The sequence below is a fragment of the Bolinopsis microptera genome, chromosome 5, assembly GCF_026151205.1.
Source record: "Bolinopsis microptera isolate Bmic1 chromosome 5, MBARI_Bmic_1.0, whole genome shotgun sequence".
Classification (NCBI taxonomy): Eukaryota; Metazoa; Ctenophora; class Tentaculata; order Lobata; family Bolinopsidae; genus Bolinopsis; species Bolinopsis microptera.
The window spans coordinates 522,273-541,095 of record NC_087076.1 but is presented as its reverse complement, the minus strand read 5'-3'; the positions used below and the strand labels follow the sequence as shown (position 1 = coordinate 541,095).

The 18,823-nt window shown below is 43.5% G+C and overlaps 3 protein-coding genes across 4 annotated transcripts in view; all 3 read left to right on the top strand.

Annotated features, from left to right (window-relative positions):
• Window positions 1-16,441, top strand: part of LOC134814842 (A disintegrin and metalloproteinase with thrombospondin motifs adt-1-like) — a 30,681-nt gene extending 14,240 nt beyond the window's left edge. For both annotated transcript variants that reach the window (XM_063823138.1, XM_063823139.1), the window contains 13 exons: window positions 177-238; window positions 414-599; window positions 2,068-2,220; window positions 3,358-3,546; window positions 4,198-4,359; window positions 5,000-5,176; window positions 7,042-7,133; window positions 7,233-7,632; window positions 8,519-8,746; window positions 10,730-10,858; window positions 14,169-14,312; window positions 15,825-15,884; window positions 16,021-16,441. In XM_063823138.1, the coding sequence (XP_063679208.1) occupies window positions 177-238; window positions 414-599; window positions 2,068-2,220; window positions 3,358-3,546; window positions 4,198-4,359; window positions 5,000-5,176; window positions 7,042-7,133; window positions 7,233-7,632; window positions 8,519-8,746; window positions 10,730-10,858; window positions 14,169-14,312; window positions 15,825-15,884; window positions 16,021-16,118 (2,080 nt within the window). In that variant the 3' untranslated portion in view covers window positions 16,119-16,441. The remainder of the gene's footprint in view (window positions 1-176; window positions 239-413; window positions 600-2,067; window positions 2,221-3,357; window positions 3,547-4,197; window positions 4,360-4,999; window positions 5,177-7,041; window positions 7,134-7,232; window positions 7,633-8,518; window positions 8,747-10,729; window positions 10,859-14,168; window positions 14,313-15,824; window positions 15,885-16,020) is intronic.
• LOC134815899 (cilia- and flagella-associated protein 53-like) overlaps window positions 1-18,823 on the top strand; it is an 889,273-nt gene that overhangs the window by 503,759 nt on the left and 366,691 nt on the right. The window lies entirely within an intron of this gene.
• Window positions 1-18,823, top strand: part of LOC134815896 (probable ubiquitin carboxyl-terminal hydrolase MINDY-4) — a 623,521-nt gene that overhangs the window by 509,488 nt on the left and 95,210 nt on the right. The window lies entirely within an intron of this gene.

Below are 18,823 nucleotides of genomic sequence, written 5' to 3'. Positions count from 1 at the left end.
AAAAACTCGCGAAAAAATAGTTGGGTTAAAAAATGCTGCCAGGGGGTAGGCAAAACGGTCGGGGGGTCACATGGGTGCATTCCGCCACTGTCAACAGGTAAGAAGAAATAAATGGTTACAAATTCTAATGATATCTAATAATAGATATTAAAATGTAACTAAGGTAACTATTGCAGGTGTGAAGGGGATATGTACATTAGGGACGTTACAGATTGTCCACTGGTTCCGTACGGTGAATGTGAGTCTGTTTATTTTTTCAAGAAGAATTAAATTGTGACCTCAACTTAAAGTCAATGTCATAAAGATTCGTGATCATTTTCAGAACCTATGTTATAATCTTCAGAACCTATACAACTAATAGTAATATAATGTTAAGATATGACCACCATATTATGGTAACCATGGCAACTTAGGTAAATGCATATGGATGCAAGGGATATCCACCCATTGTGAAGTGGGCAGAAAAACATGTGACAGCAGTGTAACAAGTGTCACAGCCCCCCGTTGTGCGTGTAAACCTAGCTGGCATGAAGGAGCTTGTGAGGAGACTACAAAACCCCAACTTCTACTAGAGCAAACCTGTCCTCCTACCTTGCAATGTGAGTACAAAACCCCAACTTCTACTAGAGCAAACCTGTCCTCCTACCTTGCAATGTGAGTACAAAACCCCAACTTCTACTAGAGCAAACCTGTCCCCCTACCTTGCAATGTGAGTACAAAACCCCAACTTCTACTAGAGCAAACCTGTCCTCCTACCTTGCAATGTGAGTACAAAACCCCAACTTCTACTAGAGCAAACCTGTCCTCCTACCTTGCAATGTGAGTACAAAACCCCAACTTCTACTAGAGCAAACCTGTCCTCCTACCTTGCAATGTGAGTACAAAACCCCAACTTCTACTAGAGCAAACCTGTCCCCCTACCTTGCAATGTGAGTACAAAACCCCAACTTCTACTAGAGCAAACCTGTCCCCCTACCTTGCAATGTGAGTACAAAACCCCAACTTCTACTAGAGCAAACCTGTCCTCCTACCTTGCAATGTGAGTACAAAACCCCAACTTCTATTAGAGCAAACCTGTCCTCCTACCTTGCAATGTGAGTACAAAACCCCAACTTATACTAGAGCAAACCTGTCCTCCTACCTTGCAATGTGAGTACAAAACCCCAACTTCTACTAGAGCAAACCTGTCTTCCTACCTTGCAATGTGAGTACAAAACCCCAACTTCTACTAGAGCAAACCTGTCCTCCTACCTTGCAATGTGAGTACAAAACACCAACTTCTACTAGAGCAAACCTGTCCTCCTACCTTGCAATGTGAGTACAAAACCCCAACTTCTACTAGAGCAAACCAGTTCTCCTACCTTGCAATGTGAGTACAAAACCCCAACTTCTACTAGAGCAAACCTGTCCTCCTACCTTGCAATGTGAGTACAAAACCCCAACTTCTACTAGAGCAAACCTGTCCTCCTACCTTGCAATGTGAGTACAAAACCCCAACTTCTACTAGAGCAAACCTGTCCTCCTACCTTGCAATGTGAGTACAAAACCCCAACTTCTACTAGAGCAAACCTGTCCTCCTACCTTGCAATGTGAGTACAAAACCCCAACTTCTACTAGAGCAAACCTGTCCTCCTACCTTGCAAATGTATCGAGCCAGACATGGATTATCCTAAAAACGACGCATCAAGTCTACCATAAATTTAGTCACATTTATTATTTCAATTGTTTTAAACCAAGTTTACTGCGACTAAATTTGCTATTATAAAGGAGCACTGTGTCATGTTGTTAATCTAAATCGACCGTCGACTAACTTAGAAAATAATTAATAAGCTTTCGGTTCGAAAGAATTAAACTCTCATCCAAACTGATTGCAATTTGGATGATTTAGAGTTTAATTCTTTTGAACCGAAAGCTTATTAATCATTTTTTCAGTCCTATGGACTGTTTGCAGAAAAATATCCTATTTTGTTTTCCAAACAAATTAAAAGCCAACTAGCATTTTGTATAGAATATGAATACTTTCAAATATTGTTATTATATTTCCAATATTATGGTTATTCAAATCAGATGAGTGGGAAGAATGGGAGAGTTGGAGTGACTGCGACGTGTTCACTTGTAAGAGGAAGAGATATAGAAAGTGCGGGTGTCAGGACGACACTGGGGTCCACTTGGAAAGTAACTGTGATGGAGAAGCTTTTCAAACAGAGACCTGCCCGACAGGTGAGTTACCATGGTTACTTGTTGTTTTTAAACAGAGACCTGCCCGACAGGTTCTCTTTTTAAACAGAGACCTGCCCGACAGGTTCTCTTTTTAAACAGAGACCTGCCCGACAGGTTACTTGTTACCATGGTTACTTGTTGTTTTTAAACAGAGACCTGCCCGACAGGTTACTTGTTACCATGGTTACTTGTTGTTTTTAAACAGAGACCTGCCCGACAGGTTCTCTTTTTAAACAGAGACCTGCCCGACAGGTTCTCTTTTTAAACAGAGACCTGCCCGACAGGTTACTTGTTACCATGGTTACTTGTTGTTTTTAAACAGAGACCTGCCCGACAGGTTCTCTTTTCAAACAGAGACCTGCCCGACAGGTTCTCTTTTCAAACAGAGACCTGCCCGACAGGTTACTTGTTACCATGGTTACTTGTTGTTTTTAAACAGAGACCTGCCCGACAGGTTCTCTTTTTAAACAGAGACCTGCCCGACAGGTTCTCTTTTCAAACAGAGACCTGCCCGACAGGTTACTTGTTACCATGGTTACTTGTTGTTTTTAAACAGAGACCTGCCCGACAGGTTCTCTTTTTAAACAGAGACCTGCCCGACAGGTTCTCTTTTTAAACAGAGACCTGCCCGACAGGTTACTTGTTACCATGGTTACTTGTTGTTTTTAAACAGAGACCTGCCCGACAGGTTCTCTTTTCAAACAGAGACCTGCCCGACAGGTTCTCTTTTCAAACAGAGACCTGCCCGACAGGTTACTTGTTACCATGGTTACTTGTTGTTTTTAAACAGAGACCTGCCCGACAGGTTCTCTTTTTAAACAGAGACCTGCCCGACAGGTTCTCTTTTTAAACAGAGACCTGCCCGACAGGTTCTCTTTTTAAACAGAGACCTGCCCGACAGGTTCTCTTTTTAAACAGAGACCTGCCCGACAGGTTCTCTTTTTAAATCCTCCACTGTTAGGGTAACAACTTGTATTCTATAGTCTATACACCTCGTTTCCCTTGAGTAATTAGTTTGCAGATCTGATAACTGAACTGTATCTGAGAATTGAGAGTAGTTGCCTATTATATAGAGTGTTCCCTGGCAGTGTGGGACCGTGGTTACTTGTTACTATTATATAGAGTGTTCCCTGGCAGTGTGGGGACCGTGGGAGGGCGGGTGCACTTCAGAGGAGCCAACATGTGCAGCCTCTCTTGCAATAGCTCGTAGGTCCTGTTGCTGTCAAGCAAATAGAGGTATACAGTGGGAGGGCAGCGAGGCACAGGACAAATGTGGATATCTGGGTGGCTCTGCAACACGAGAGGAGGAATGCGCTGCCAAACCATGTGAGTTACCATGGTTACTTGTTACCATGTGAGTTACCATGGTTACTTGTTACCATGTGAGTTACGATAGTGACTTGTTACCATGTGAGTTACCATGGTTACTTGTTACCATGTGAGTTACCATGGTTACTTGTTACCATGTGAGTTACTATGGTTACTTGTTACCATGTGAGTTACCATGGTTACTTGTTACCATGTGAGTTACGATAGTGACTTGTTACCATGTGAGTAACCATGGTTACTTGTTACCATGTGAGTTACCATGGTTACTTGTTACCATGTGAGTTACGATAGTGACTTGTTACCATGTGAGTAACCATGGTTACTTGTTACCATGTGAGTTACCATGGTTACTTGTTACCATGTGAGTTACGATAGTGACTTGTTACCATGTGAATTACCATGGTTACTTGTTACCATGTGAGTTACCATGGTTACTTGTTACCATGTGAGTTACGATAGTGACTTGTTACCATGTGAGTTACGATAGTGACTTGTTACCATGTGAGTTACCATGGTTACTTGTTACCATGTGAGTTGCCATGGTTACTTGTTACCATGTGAGTGCCACTTTAACAGCTTAATCTTCATTTGCTTATTTTTGTTAAACAGTCATTGTGATTTGTGACACTCTGATATAAAGCTCACTAGATGATGTGACAAGTTGGGGGGAGTGGTCAGGATGTGACAACACTTGCAACCAGCGACAAGACAGAGATTGTGCCTGCACTGACGAAACAAATAGACAGGATCTTGACAGGAGCAAGTGTGCTAATGGTACTAGCTACCAAATGGAAAAAACCTGCAGCAAAGGTAAGTGTTATAATCTGCTATAATATGTAGTCTATGTAAAAATCAGATGCTTCCGTTGATACAATGAGCCGAAACTCTTCAGTCAATTTCTGGCTTGGATTAAGGCATTGATCCTCTCAAGATTAGGGCATTAATCCTCACAAGATTGACGTCTGACAATTTTATGGCTCCTCGACATAAGCTGCTTGTGAGATTTTGCTATTTAGTTTTACGGAGTGTAAAACTAAATCTCTCTACACTCGAACTTCGAGATTTAAAAAAAATTTGAAACCAACTTCAATCGATGTATTTTTGAAATGCTGATTCCGAATCACCCCCATGACATAAGGTTAAAAATATCGGCGAAGATATCGGCGAAAATTTAAAGTTAGAGTTAGAGTTAAAGCATGTGTTTCAGTTAGGGATTGGGTTAGGGTCAGATGAGAGGGTTTCGAATAGTCATTCAGGGCCACCTAGAAAACGTGTTAAGTCATGTGACAGTCGAGTATAGACTCGAGTATAGCTACTCCTGCAAAATCAGAGATAATCAGAGTACAGAATTTCTTAATCTTATCTTGTAACTTTTGCACTCTGTCTCCTGCAAACTTTAGATATGCTTCACAGTTGCTGATTTATTTAGTGACTAACGTGCAATACCCAGGTTGGAGCGAGTGGAGTAACCCTGACTGCGGAGATATAACCTGTGTAATGAAAACAAGACCCAGATTCAGAATGTGTTTGTGCGAGAATGGGCTCATGTTAGACAACAGGGAGTGCGGAAAGCTCTTCGAGATAGCAGTTAAATGTCCCTTTATCCCTCCCGACGATCCAAAATGCAGTATGTTTTAGCAGCTCACCTATTATTGTTAACTTATTCTTGGTTATAAGTTATCCTTTATATTATATATTAGTACTGACTAACAGGGTGCCCGGATAAGTCATTTTTACCGGTTCAAATTAGCGCGGCTTATACTGTGCACGATTAATTAGCGCGGCTTATACTGTGCACGATTAATTAGCGCGGCTTATTATACTGTGCACGATTAATTAGCGCGGCTTATACTGTGCACGATTAATTAGCGCGGCTTATTATACTGTGCACGATTAATTAGCGCGACTTATACTGTGCACGATTAATTAGCGCGGCTTATACTGTGCGCGATTAATTAGCGCGGCTTATACTGTGCACGATTAATAAGCGCGGCTTATTATACTGTGCACGATTAATTAGCGCGGCTTATACTGTGCACGATTAATTAGCGCGGCTTATACTGTGCACGATTAATTAGCGCGGCTTATACTGTGCACGATTAATTAGCGCGGCTTATACTGTGCACGATTAATTAGCGCGGCTTATACTGTGCACGATTAATTAGCGCGGCTTATACTGTGCACGATTAATAAGCGCGGCTTATTATACTGTGCACGATTAATTAGCGCGGCTTATACTGTGCACGATTAATTAGCGCGGCTTATACTGTGCACGATTAATTAGCGCGGCTTATACTGTGCACGATTAATTAGCGCGACTTATTATACTGTGCACGATTAATTAGCGCGGCTTATACTGTGCACAATTAAATTTAACACAGTTATTATTATTTGAACCATTAAGGTAACTGATATATTATACCCCTTCCCTGTGCATATTTACCGTTTCTCGGTATCTATTTAGTTCGATAATTATCGCTTCCAATTTCGGCCTCTTGTTTTTTGATGTTTCACGTGTCTATAACGTGTCTATCAGATGACTTACACCACATGGGGTCAAACATATACCTTGGGCTACAGCATTACTAATAGAATAATATTACATTTCCATCCATTTAACTACCACTATGAGTATAATAGTATGCACTTTCACTTCACAACTGTGCAGAGTCGATATAAATTTTCGCCGCCCTTCCGCACTCAAATCTACAGGAATGAATGATACGAAGACCATTCGTTTCTTTAAAAATTTTAAGCCGGTCCCAGCATGCAGCTTTTGGCTTTGTGTCACCAGGCTCAGTAAGTGTTACGATCCATAACGATACTGGAAACTTCTGGGGTTTACAAGCTATCATTATGTATCATTAATAAAAGCATGAACACCTTATAGTCTTCCGTAAGGGCTGCAATCACTTTCGGATTGCAGGTTGCATGTCTAGGTTTTTTCTTTTATGTCAAGGGGAAAAAGGTGCAGGAGACCACCTACTCCACGATGGCATCTGATAAAATACGATACAATAAGGTAACTGATAAGGTAACTGATAAGGTAACTGATAAGGTAACTGATAAGGTAACTGATAAGGTAACTGATAAGGTAACTGATAAGGTAACTGATAAGGTAACTGATAAGGTAACTGATAAGGTAACTGATAAGGTAACTGATAAGGTAACTGATAAGGTAACTGATAAGGTAACTGATAAGGTAACTGATAAGGTAACTGATAAGGTAACTGATAAGGTAACTGATAAGGTAACTGATAAGGTAACTGATAAGGTAACTGATAAGGTAACTGATAAGGTAACTGATAAGGTAACTGATAAGGTAACTGATAAGGTAACTGATAAGGTAACTGATAAGGTAACTGATAAGGTAACTGATAAGGTAACTGATAAGGTAACTGATAAGGTAACTGATAAGGTAACTGATAAGGTAACTGATAAGGTAATATCATTATTTTGGTAGGTTGAAGCTTGATACTGAGAATGTTTCAGTAAACTGCATTTGCTCGGAGTGGGAATGTGACGAAGAGTGTGATAACACCTACACTAGGAAGTGTGGTCCTACTCCTGGGTGTGATATTGAGGTAAGTGTGGTCCTTCTCCTGGGTGTGATATTGAGGTAAGGTGGTCCTACTCCTGGGTGTGATATTGAGGTAATGTTGGTTTATCTCTCTCATTTTCAGGCACGGTTTACGAAAGATAACTGCTGTTTAGACAAGCCACCTTGCACGTGCACAGAGTGGGAATGTAAAGAGTCATGTGACGCTACCATGATCCGGACCTGCGAGAACAAGTGCGATATTGAGGAGAAACCTATAGCCCAGCCCTGCTGTTCTGTTGAGCCTGTTTGCACGTGCACGGACTGGCAGTGTGCGGACACGTGTGACGGGACTATGATCAGGAACTGTGCGGAGGGGTGCGAGAGGGAGGAGGAGAAGGAAATAGGACAGTTGTGCTGTGACGCGGATAGGTGTGAATGTTCTGAATGGCGGTGTACGGAGTCCTGTGATGCTACCATGATCAGGGACTGTACTCCTGGGTGCGATATCATGGAGGAGAAACCAATCGCTCAACTTTGCTGTGGTATTATATTATAATACAGGGGGGGGGGGGCAAAAGTCAGTACCTATACGTTGGGTCTTATAGTACCACCTCCATGTTTCATGTTTGAGACCTGTAACTTTGCAGATGGTATACTGTCACTACTCATTCGAGGGTTTGAATTTCAAAATTTGATTTTTGGGGGCACACCCAATCAAATTGAATTGCTTATACTCGTGTTTGTGAATATGTTAAAGACTCCGTTGTAACATATTACTATAGGTCATAAAATCCGGGATATAATCTGAAAGGATGGTGTAAACCGAATTTAAAATGACGAAGTTATCAAGCAATTTATTTATCTCTTTAGCAAAATTGATTGGGTAATCAATGATTATCCAATCACTAATCATGTGATAGCGTGCTGCGACACCATAATTGGACTCTCTGCACGATTCTTATAATGCAGATCTAGTTTGAACCGAATTACCTGATCACACGTAAAGGATAACCCCGTTATGCTTCATATCTCGGTCATCCGAGATTCGAAAGCTAATTCAATACAACTTGGTTAGACAAATAAATGCAAAAATGAGCCTTCATTCGGAAAAAGATTAACACGAATATTCTTTGATTTGATGTATTCCTCGAATGAGTGGTGATTGCAAGTCATACCAAAAATAGTTATCTCAGTCGGGCACTCAGCGACTGAGCCCCCCCCCCCCCCCCCCCCCGGCCCCCTGTGTATATGGTAACTTTATTTAATTTCTCAGCTTCAACATATTGACATGAGATTTAAATCTTTAAAATAATAAGTTTGTCCTAATCGAAGTTGGAAATGAAATTTTAGGGATCTGGCTCCATAGTTAGGAAAAATTAATATAAATTTGGATTGAGGAGGACTAGTTTTCGACAAGCATCTCCACAGGCGTTAGAGAAGGAGGAGACAACAAAGAGGAAGAAAAGGAAGAAACATGGGGAGACGAAGAAGAAGAAGAAGATTGTAACTGCGGGAAGTGGGTAGGAGTATCGTGTGTTCTTGATGAGAGTGGGTGTGTGCAGGAGGAGTGGAGAGTCTGCAGTCCCAATTACTGTCAGGAACAAGTGCGCAATGTGACCAGTACATGCTGTGATAACGACCAGTCAGTCATACCAGGTAATACTCCTTCTACCAGTCAGTCATACCAGGTAATACTCCTTCTACCAGTCAGTCATACCAGGTAATACTTCTTCTACCAGTCAGTCATACCAGGTAATACTCCTTCTACCAGTCAGTCATACCAGGTAATACTCCTTCTACCAGTCAGTCATACCAGGTAATACTTCTTCTACCAGTCAGTCATACCAGGTAATACTCCTTCTACCAGTCAGTCATGCCAGGTAATACTCCTTCTACCAGTCAGTCATACCAGGTAATACTTCTTCTACCAGTCAGTCATACCAAGTAATACTTCTTCTACCAGTCAGTCATACCAGGTAATACTCCTTCTACCAGTCAGTCATACCAGTCAGTCATACCAGGTAATACTCCTTCTACCAGTCAGTCATACCAGGTAATACTCCTTCTACCAGTCAGTCATACCAGGTAATACTTCTTCTACCAGTCAGTCATACCAGGTAATACTCCTTCTACCAGTCAGTCATACCAGGTAATACTTCTTCTACCAGTCAGTCATACCAGGTAATACTCCTTCTACCAGTCAGTCATGCCAGGTAATACTCCTTCTACCAGTCAGTCATACCAGGTAATACTTCTTCTACCAGTCAGTCATACCAAGTAATACTTCTTCTACCAGTCAGTCATACCAGGTAATACTCCTTCTACCAGTCAGTCATACCAGTCAGTCATACCAGGTAATACTCCTTCTACCAGTCAGTCATACCAGGTAATACTCCTTCTACCAGTCAGTCATACCAGGTAATACTTCTTCTACCAGTCAGTCATACCAGGTAATACTCCTTCTACCAGTCAGTCATACCAGGTAATACTCCTTCTACCAGTCAGTCATACCAGGTAATACTCCTTCTACCAGTCAGTCATACCAGGTAATACTCCTTCTACCAGTCAGTCATACCAGGTAATACTCCTTCTACCAGTCAGTCATACCAGGTAATACTTCTTCTACCAGTCAGTCATACCAGTCAGTCATACCAGCCAGTCATACCAGGTAATACTTCCTCTACCAGTCAGTCATACCAGGTAATACTCCTTCTACCAGTCAGTCATACCAGGTAATACTCCTTCTACCAGTCAGTCATACCAGGTACTACTCCTTCTACCAGTCAGTAATACCAGGTAATACTCCTTTTACCAGTCAGTCATACCAGGTAATACTTCTTCTACCAGTCAGTCATGCCAGGTAATACTTCTTCTACCAGTCAGTCATACCAGTCAGTCATACCAGCCAGTCATGCCAGGTAATGCTTCTTCTACCAGTCAGTCATACCAGTCAGTCATACCAGGTAATACTCCTTCTACCAGTCAGTCATGCCAGGTAATACTTCTTCTACCAGTCAGTCATACCAGGTAATACTCCTTCTACCAGTCAGTCATACCAGGTAATACTTCTTCTACCAGTCAGTCATACCAGGTAATACTCCTTCTACCAGTCAGTCATACCAGGTAATACTTCTTCTACCAGTCAGTCATGCCAGGTAATACTTCTTCTACCAGTCAGTCATACCAGTCAGTCATACCAGCCAGTCATGCCAGGTAATGCTTCTTCTACCAGTCAGTCATACCAGTCAGTCATACCAGGTAATACTTCTTCTACCAGTCAGTCATACCAGGTAATACTTCTTCTACCAGTCAGTCATACCAGGTAATACTTCTTCTACCAGTCAGTCATACCAGGTAATACTTCTTCTACCAGTCAGTCATACCAGGTAATACTCCTTCTACCAGTCAGTCATACCAGGTAATACTTCTTCTACCAGTCAGTTATACCAGGTAATACTTCTTCTATCAGTCAGTCATACTAGGTAATACTTCTTCTATCAGTCAGTCATACCAGGTAATACTTCTTCTATCAGTCAGTCATACCAGGTAATACTTCTTCTATCAGTCAGTCATACCAGGTAATACTTCTTCTACCAGTCAGTAATGTTTCGACTTTTTAATAAACGTTTCACGCTTCAGAGGACTGTTCAGCCTGCGGACGGTGGATTGACATAGGAAAATGTAGAGACGATAAGAACGGGACACATCAGTGGAGGAGTACGCGAGTCTGTGACAAGAATTCCTGCGAAGAGTTCAGATGTGTACCTGGTGAGTGCTCCATCACTGTGTATATCAGATGTGTACCTGGTGAGTGCTCCATCACTGTGTATATCAGATGTGTACCTGGTGAGTGCTCCATCACTGTGTATATCAGATGTGTACCTGGTGAGTGCTCCATCACTGTGTATATCAGATGTGTACCTGGTGAGTGCTCCATCACTGTGTATATCAGATGTGTACCTGGTGAGTGCTCCATCACTGTGTATATCAGATGTGTACCTGGTGAGTGATCCATCACTGTGTATATCAGATGTGTACCTGGTGAGTGCTCCATCACTGTGTATATCAGATGTGTACCTGGTGAGTGCTCCATCACTGTGTATATCAGATGTGTACCTGGTGAGTGCTCCATCACTGTGTATATCAGATGTGTACCTGGTGAGTGCTCCATCACTGTGTATATCAGATGTGTACCTGGTGAGTGCTCCATCACTGTGTATATCAGATGTGTACCTGGTGAGTGCTCCATCACTGTGTATATCAGATGTGTACCTGGTGAGTGCTCCATCACTGTGTATATCAGATGTGTACCTGGTGAGTGCTCCATCACTGTGTATATCAGATGTGTACCTGGTGAGTGCTCCATCACTGTGTATACCAGATGTGTACCTGGTGAGTGCTCCATCACTGTGTATACCAGATGTGTACCTGGTGAGTGCTCCATCACTGTGTATATCAGATGTGTACCTGGTGAGTGCTCCATCACTGTGTATATCAGATGTGTACCTGGTGAGTGCTCCATCACTGTGTATATCAGATGTGTACCTGGTGAGTGCTCCATCACTGTGTATATCAGATGTGTACCTGGTGAGTGCTCCATCACTGTGTATATCAGATGTGTACCTGGTGAGTGCTCCATCACTGTGTATATCAGATGTGTACCTGGTGAGTGCTCCATCACTGTGTATATCAGATGTGTACCTGGTGAGTGCTCCATCACTGTGTATACCAGATGTGTACCTGGTGAGTGCTCCATCACTGTGTATATCAGATGTGTACCTGGTGAGTGCTCCATCACTGTGTATATCAGATGTGTACCTGGTGAGTGCTCCATCACTGTGTATATCAGATGTGTACCTGGTGAGTGCTCCATCACTGTGTATACCAGATGTGTACCTGGTGAGTGCTCCATCACTGTGTATATCAGATGTGTACCTGGTGAGTGCTCCATCACTGTGTATATCAGATGTGTACCTGGTGAGTGCTCCATCACTGTGTATATCAGATGTGTACCTGGTGAGTGCTCCATCACTGTGTATACCAGATGTGTACCTGGTGAGTGCTCCATCACTGTGTATATCAGATGTGTACCTGGTGAGTGCTCCATCACTGTGTATATCAGATGTGTACCTGGTGAGTGCTCCATCACTGTGTATATCAGATGTGTACCTGGTGAGTGCTCCATCACTGTGTATATCAGATGTGTACCTGGTGAGTGCTCCATCACTGTGTATATCAGATGTGTACCTGGTGAGTGCTCCATCACTGTGTATATCAGATGTGTACCTGGTGAGTGCTCCATCACTGTGTATATCAGATGTGTACCTGGTGAGTGCTCCATCACTGTGTATATCAGATGTGTACCTGGTGAGTGCTCCATCACTGTGTATATCAGATGTGTACCTGGTGAGTGCTCCATCACTGTGTATATCAGATGTGTACCTGGTGAGTGCTCCATCACTGTGTATATCAGATGTGTACCTGGTGAGTGCTCCATCACTGTGTATATCAGATGTGTACCTGGTGAGTGCTCCATCACTGTGTATATCAGATGTGTACCTGGTGAGTGCTCCATCACTGTGTATATCAGATGTGTACCTGGTGAGTGCTCCATCACTGTGTATATCAGATGTGTACCTGGTGAGTGCTCCATCACTGTGTATATCAGATGTGTACCTGGTGAGTGCTCCATCACTGTGTATATCAGATGTGTACCTGGTGAGTGCTCCATCACTGTGTATATCAGATGTGTACCTGGTGAGTGCTCCATCACTGTGTATATCAGATGTGTACCTGGTGAGTGCTCCATCACTGTGTATATCAGATGTGTACCTGGTGAGTGCTCCATCACTGTGTATATCAGATGTGTACCTGGTGAGTGCTCCATCACTGTGTATATCAGATGTGTACCTGGTGAGTGCTCCATCACTGTGTATATCAGATGTGTACCTGGTGAGTGCTCCATCACTGTGTATATCAGATGTGTACCTGGTGAGTGCTCCATCACTGTGTATATCAGATGTGTACCTGGTGAGTGCTCCATCACTGTGTATATCAGATGTGTACCTGGTGAGTGCTCCATCACTGTGTATATCAGATGTGTACCTGGTGAGTGCTCCATCACTGTGTATATCAGATGTGTACCTGGTGAGTGCTCCATCACTGTGTATATCAGATGTGTACCTGGTGAGTGCTCCATCACTGTGTATATCAGATGTGTACCTGGTGAGTGCTCCATCACTGTGTATATCAGATGTGTACCTGGTGAGTGCTCCATCACTGTGTATATCAGATGTGTACCTGGTGAGTGCTCCATCACTGTGTATATCAGATGTGTACCTGGTGAGTGCTCCATCACTGTGTATATCAGATGTGTACCTGGTGAGTGCTCCATCACTGTGTATATCAGATGTGTACCTGGTGAGTGCTCCATCACTGTGTATATCAGATGTGTACCTGGTGAGTGCTCCATCACTGTGTATATCAGATGTGTACCTGGTGAGTGCTCCATCACTGTGTATATCAGATGTGTACCTGGTGAGTGCTCCATCACTGTGTATATCAGATGTGTACCTGGTGAGTGCTCCATCACTGTGTATATCAGATGTGTACCTGGTGAGTGCTCCATCACTGTGTATATCAGATGTGTACCTGGTGAGTGCTCCATCACTGTGTATATCAGATGTGTACCTGGTGAGTGCTCCATCACTGTGTATATCAGATGTGTACCTGGTGAGTGCTCCATCACTGTGTATATCAGATGTGTACCTGGTGAGTGCTCCATCACTGTGTATATCAGATGTGTACCTGGTGAGTGCTCCATCACTGTGTATATCAGATGTGTACCTGGTGAGTGCTCCATCACTGTGTATATCAGATGTGTACCTGGTGAGTGCTCCATCACTGTGTATATCAGATGTGTACCTGGTGAGTGCTCCATCACTGTGTATATCAGATGTGTACCTGGTGAGTGCTCCATCACTGTGTATATCAGATGTGTACCTGGTGAGTGCATCATTTTATTAGCCTTATATCTAATATATAGATAGTACGATATATAATTTTACTACCTCTACAGACGGGAAGCACTGTAAAGAAGAAAAGTGTGGACAGTGGTACGATATAGGAATATGCGATCTTCAGCCAGACCAGGGGAACGGAATTCATCAATGGAGGGACACAGAGGAGTGTTTCTGTGAGCCTTACCGATGCCGTCCAACCAGTTAGTACTGACTATTCACCTGTCACCTCACAGAGGAGTGTTTCTGTAAGCCTTACCAATACCGTCCAACCAGTTAGTACTGAATATTCACCTGTCACCTCACAGACGAGTGTTTCTGTGAGCCTTACCAATACCGTCCCACCAGTTAGTACTGACTATTCACCTGTCACCTCACAGAGGAGTGTTTCTGTGAGCCTTACCAATACCGTCCCACCAGTTAGTACTGACTATTCACCTGTCACCTCACAGAGGAGTGTTTCTGTGAGCCTTACCAATACCGTCCCACCAGTTAGTACTGACTATTCACCTGTCACCTCACAGAGGAGTGTTTCTGTGAGCCTTACCAATACCGTCCCACCAGTTAGTACTGACTATTCACCTGTCACCTCACAGAGGAGTGTTTCTGTGAGCCTTACCAATACCGTCCCACCAGTTAGTACTGACTATTCACCTGTCACCTCACAGAGGAGTGTTTCTGTGAGCCTTACCAATACCGTCCCACCAGTTAGTACTGACTATTCACCTGTCACCTCACAGAGGAGTGTTTCTGTGAGCCTTACCAATACCGTCCAACCAGTTAGTACTGAATATTCACCTGTCACCTCACAGAGGAGTGTTTCTGTGAGCCTTACCAATACCGTCCAACCAGTTAGTACTGAATATTCACCTGTCACCTCACAGAGGAGTGTTTCTGTAAGCCTTACCAATACCGTCCCACCAGTTAGTACTGACTATTCACCTGTCATCTCACAGAGGAGTGTTTCTGTGAGCCTTACCAATACCGTCCCACCAGTTAGTACTGACTATTCACCTGTCACCTCACAGAGGAGTGTTTCTGTGAGCCTTACCAATACCGTCCCACCAGTTAGTACTGACTATTCACCTGTCACCTCACAGAGGAGTGTTTCTGTGAGCCTTACCAATACCGTCCCACCAGTTAGTACTGACTATTCACCTGTCACCTCACAGAGGAGTGTTTCTGTGAGCCTTACCAATACTGTCCCACCAGTTAGTACTGACTATTCACCTGTCACCTCACAGAGGAGTGTTTCTGTGAGCCTTACCAATACCGTCCCACCAGTTAGTACTGACTATTCACCTGTCACCTCACAGAGGAGTGTTTCTGTGAGCCTTACCGATACCGTCCCACCAGTTAGTACTGACTATTCACCTGTCACCTCACAGAGGAGTGTTTCTGTGAGCCTTACCAATACCGTCCCACCAGTTAGTACTGACTATTCACCTGTCACCTCACAGAGGAGTGTTTCTGTGAGCCTTACCAATACCGTCCCACCAGTTAGTACTGACTATTCACCTGTCACCTCACAGAGGAGTGTTTCTGTGAGCCTTACCAATACCGTCCCACCAGTTAGTACTGACTATTCACCTGTCACCTCACAGAGGAGTGTTTCTGTGAGCCTTACCAATACCGTCCCACCAGTTAGTACTGCCTATTCACCTGTCACCTCACAGAGGAGTGTTTCTGTGAGCCTTACCTGTTCACCTCATCAGGTCCAGAAGCTCCTGATGATCTAAAATTGTGTGAGTGCACTGGATGGCAGGATATTTCGGGTTAGCACTTGAAAATTTGTATTTTAATGCTGTATTTGGGAATGAGAAAAAATATTAATATCTTTACTTACAAAATCATCGATATGCCAGATTTATTGAATTATCATAACCACATTAATATCCCAACACTCAACAGGATGTGACGTGGATTGTATCAATACAGTTAGCAGGAGTTGCAATCCTCCCGCTTGTGCTGAAGAGTGGCGTATTCAATCTGGATTCTGCTGCAATTAAGCCTTTTAGTCACACTACTCCATTTTCATTGTGCATTGTGTCGAATAATGATTCATCTCGTACTGTTAATTTATTTGGTATTTTGTGTCAGTCACAAGTGTCAGTCACATTTTGTTAAAGTATTCAGAAATAGTGATAAACCTTGTTAAACAGAGTTTGACAGATATTGTTAACCATGAGGTGGCAAGCAAAATACCTCGTAGTATTCCGCATTTTGTCTGACACACTTTATGACTTTACAATATATAATTATTGTGCAATTTGATTTCAATTCCCTTATTGCTATTGGACTGCGCATTCATTTTCACATTTCATATCATTTACTTGTGTGTTTAGTCTTTGTAGTTTGTAGGGCAATGCTCTTTACTGGGCCGCGCATCAAAAATGTTTATCGTCATATCGTACGCGTATTCGTATCGTTAATTGACAATGCCAACCCTTCCAGATCGTTGCTTTGCAAAGCTTCGATCTCGTCGAAGCAAAGCAAGCATGACAATTGACAATGCACGCGAAGCAACAACGTTTTATAAATTGTATCAATGCACTATTTATTGGGCCGCGCTATTAATTGGGCTGCAACGAGCTGTGAAGGAAGCGAGCAATACTAAATAACAATCAAGTCTTCGTTGTTGCTTTTATAGTTGTAGCGCGATGCGTTACTGTGCCGCGCCGAGCTGCCATGAATTGACATCGTCAATTAACTTTTATAGTATAGCGCGATGCAGTGATGCACTACTGACTGGCTCACCTAACCATTTGCGTACTGTACTACTATACTATACTACTTTACTACTTATTCCGTATGCGTGATGCGCTTGTTTGTTGTTTCACCGACCATGGATCGAATTAAATGTGGAATGGCGGTCGCGCGCGCGCTATTGGCATTGCAAGCGCAAAAGGGCTTTAGTTTGCTCTATCCAGAGCCCTTGCGCTTGCAGTAGCGCGCGCCCGCCTCACGGCGGTAAAAAGGGCTCTAGCCATGAACCCACCCAACGATTTTGGCACCACTGTACAGTGGTGCCAAAATTACCCGCGCTTTTATCCTCATATCGGACATGTGTAGCATTTCAGACATTGATTGCGTAAACGAGGTGACGTACGTCACCTCAAGATCGGGTGACAGGGGGCTGACCATGCCCGAACCTAATTGATCATTGATTGGGTCTGAGGTCACGTGATTATGAGCTTATGAGGTCACGTGACTATGACGTCACCATACCTTGTCCTCCGTTTCCCGCTCATTGGACCAGGTGAGCTTGCATGCTTGTGAATGTAAGTGTAAGTACAGCTGTACTGTAGTTTATACCTAATTAACCCCTATACACTGTCACTATGCACTATAGAAACCTGAATAGGGGTTATACTGCATACTGGAGGGAGAAGTTCCAAGACTACCTGCGCTACATAGACGCTGTTGTCAGCACTGCGCACGCGCGCACGAACCTTCCCATCGGGGTTCGTGGATAGGTGCTTTTCTTGACTTGTGACACAAGCGCGCCCGCAGTGGCGCGAAAGCACATGGTTAGTTGAAGTAATACCGAACTAATCATTCCTTACTGGGCGCACGCACTCAGCCTGTCATTCATCATTCCGCCGAATCTTTATTGAACATAATAACCTGGGGTCCCCAGGTAAATCATTCCCAAACCCCTTACGAGAAATTAAACAAAATCTTGTAGTGTTACTGGGCCGCGCACTCAATTATGCTTCTCGCTAGATCGGCGAAATGCGTTGTAGCGCGATGCACTATACTGTTGACGGATGTTACTCGTCTAACTTTCTTCGAAGTAGCGCGCGCCGCTTTCTTCTCTCTTCTCTTTCTTGCCCGATGGCAAGTGCTATGAAGTAGCGCGCGCCGGGCCAGATCATTAACAATGGTCAAACTATACTGGGCCGCGTTAACGGGTGATACTCGTAAAATATTTGTTACATATATTAGGACCGTCGACGAGTCCAACTCGGCGCGCGTCCTGGTAGGTTATAAACCTACAATGGCCGCGCCGCGCATCTTCTCGCAACCACAGATGGTGCAGATCGGCGAAATGCGAAGGATTGACATCGTGAATCAACAAAATGCGCTTAGCGCTACGCCTACTGGGCATCGCGGCCGAGCTGCGATGAATTGACATGAATTGACAGCAGGCCCGCTAGTTAGAAGGCCTGATATTTCGCAGCCCGCTGATATTCATATAGCCCGCATGAAATTTTTCCAGTAGCGATATAGCCCGGAGACAGGATAAGAGTTTAGCTTTATTTTTGTGCCCGGTAAACTTTTACTTATTGTTTTAAATAATGTTGCTCTAACTAAAGCCTTCAACTAACCATGTGCTTTCGCGCCACTGCGGGCGCGCTTGTGAGGCGGGCGCGCGCTACTGCAAGCGCAAGGGCTCTGGATAGAGCAACGGTATTACTATTAGTATTAAGTTAGGGTTTGCAGCGCGATGCACTACTAACTGGGTTAATAACGGGTGATACTCGTAAAATATTTGTGTCAAATATTACCGTCGACGAATCCAACTCGGCGTGCGTCCTGGTAGGTTATAAACTACAAACTACTGAGCCTTACCTAGCTTGCTAGTCTACTTCTCTCATGCAGGGATTGGCCTAGTAACATTGGGCCGCTGTGGAGGGTTGACATCGTCAATCATGAATCAAGGTTAGGGGTACTGTTTGATTGGCGATGTCAACCCTTCCAGATCGTTGCT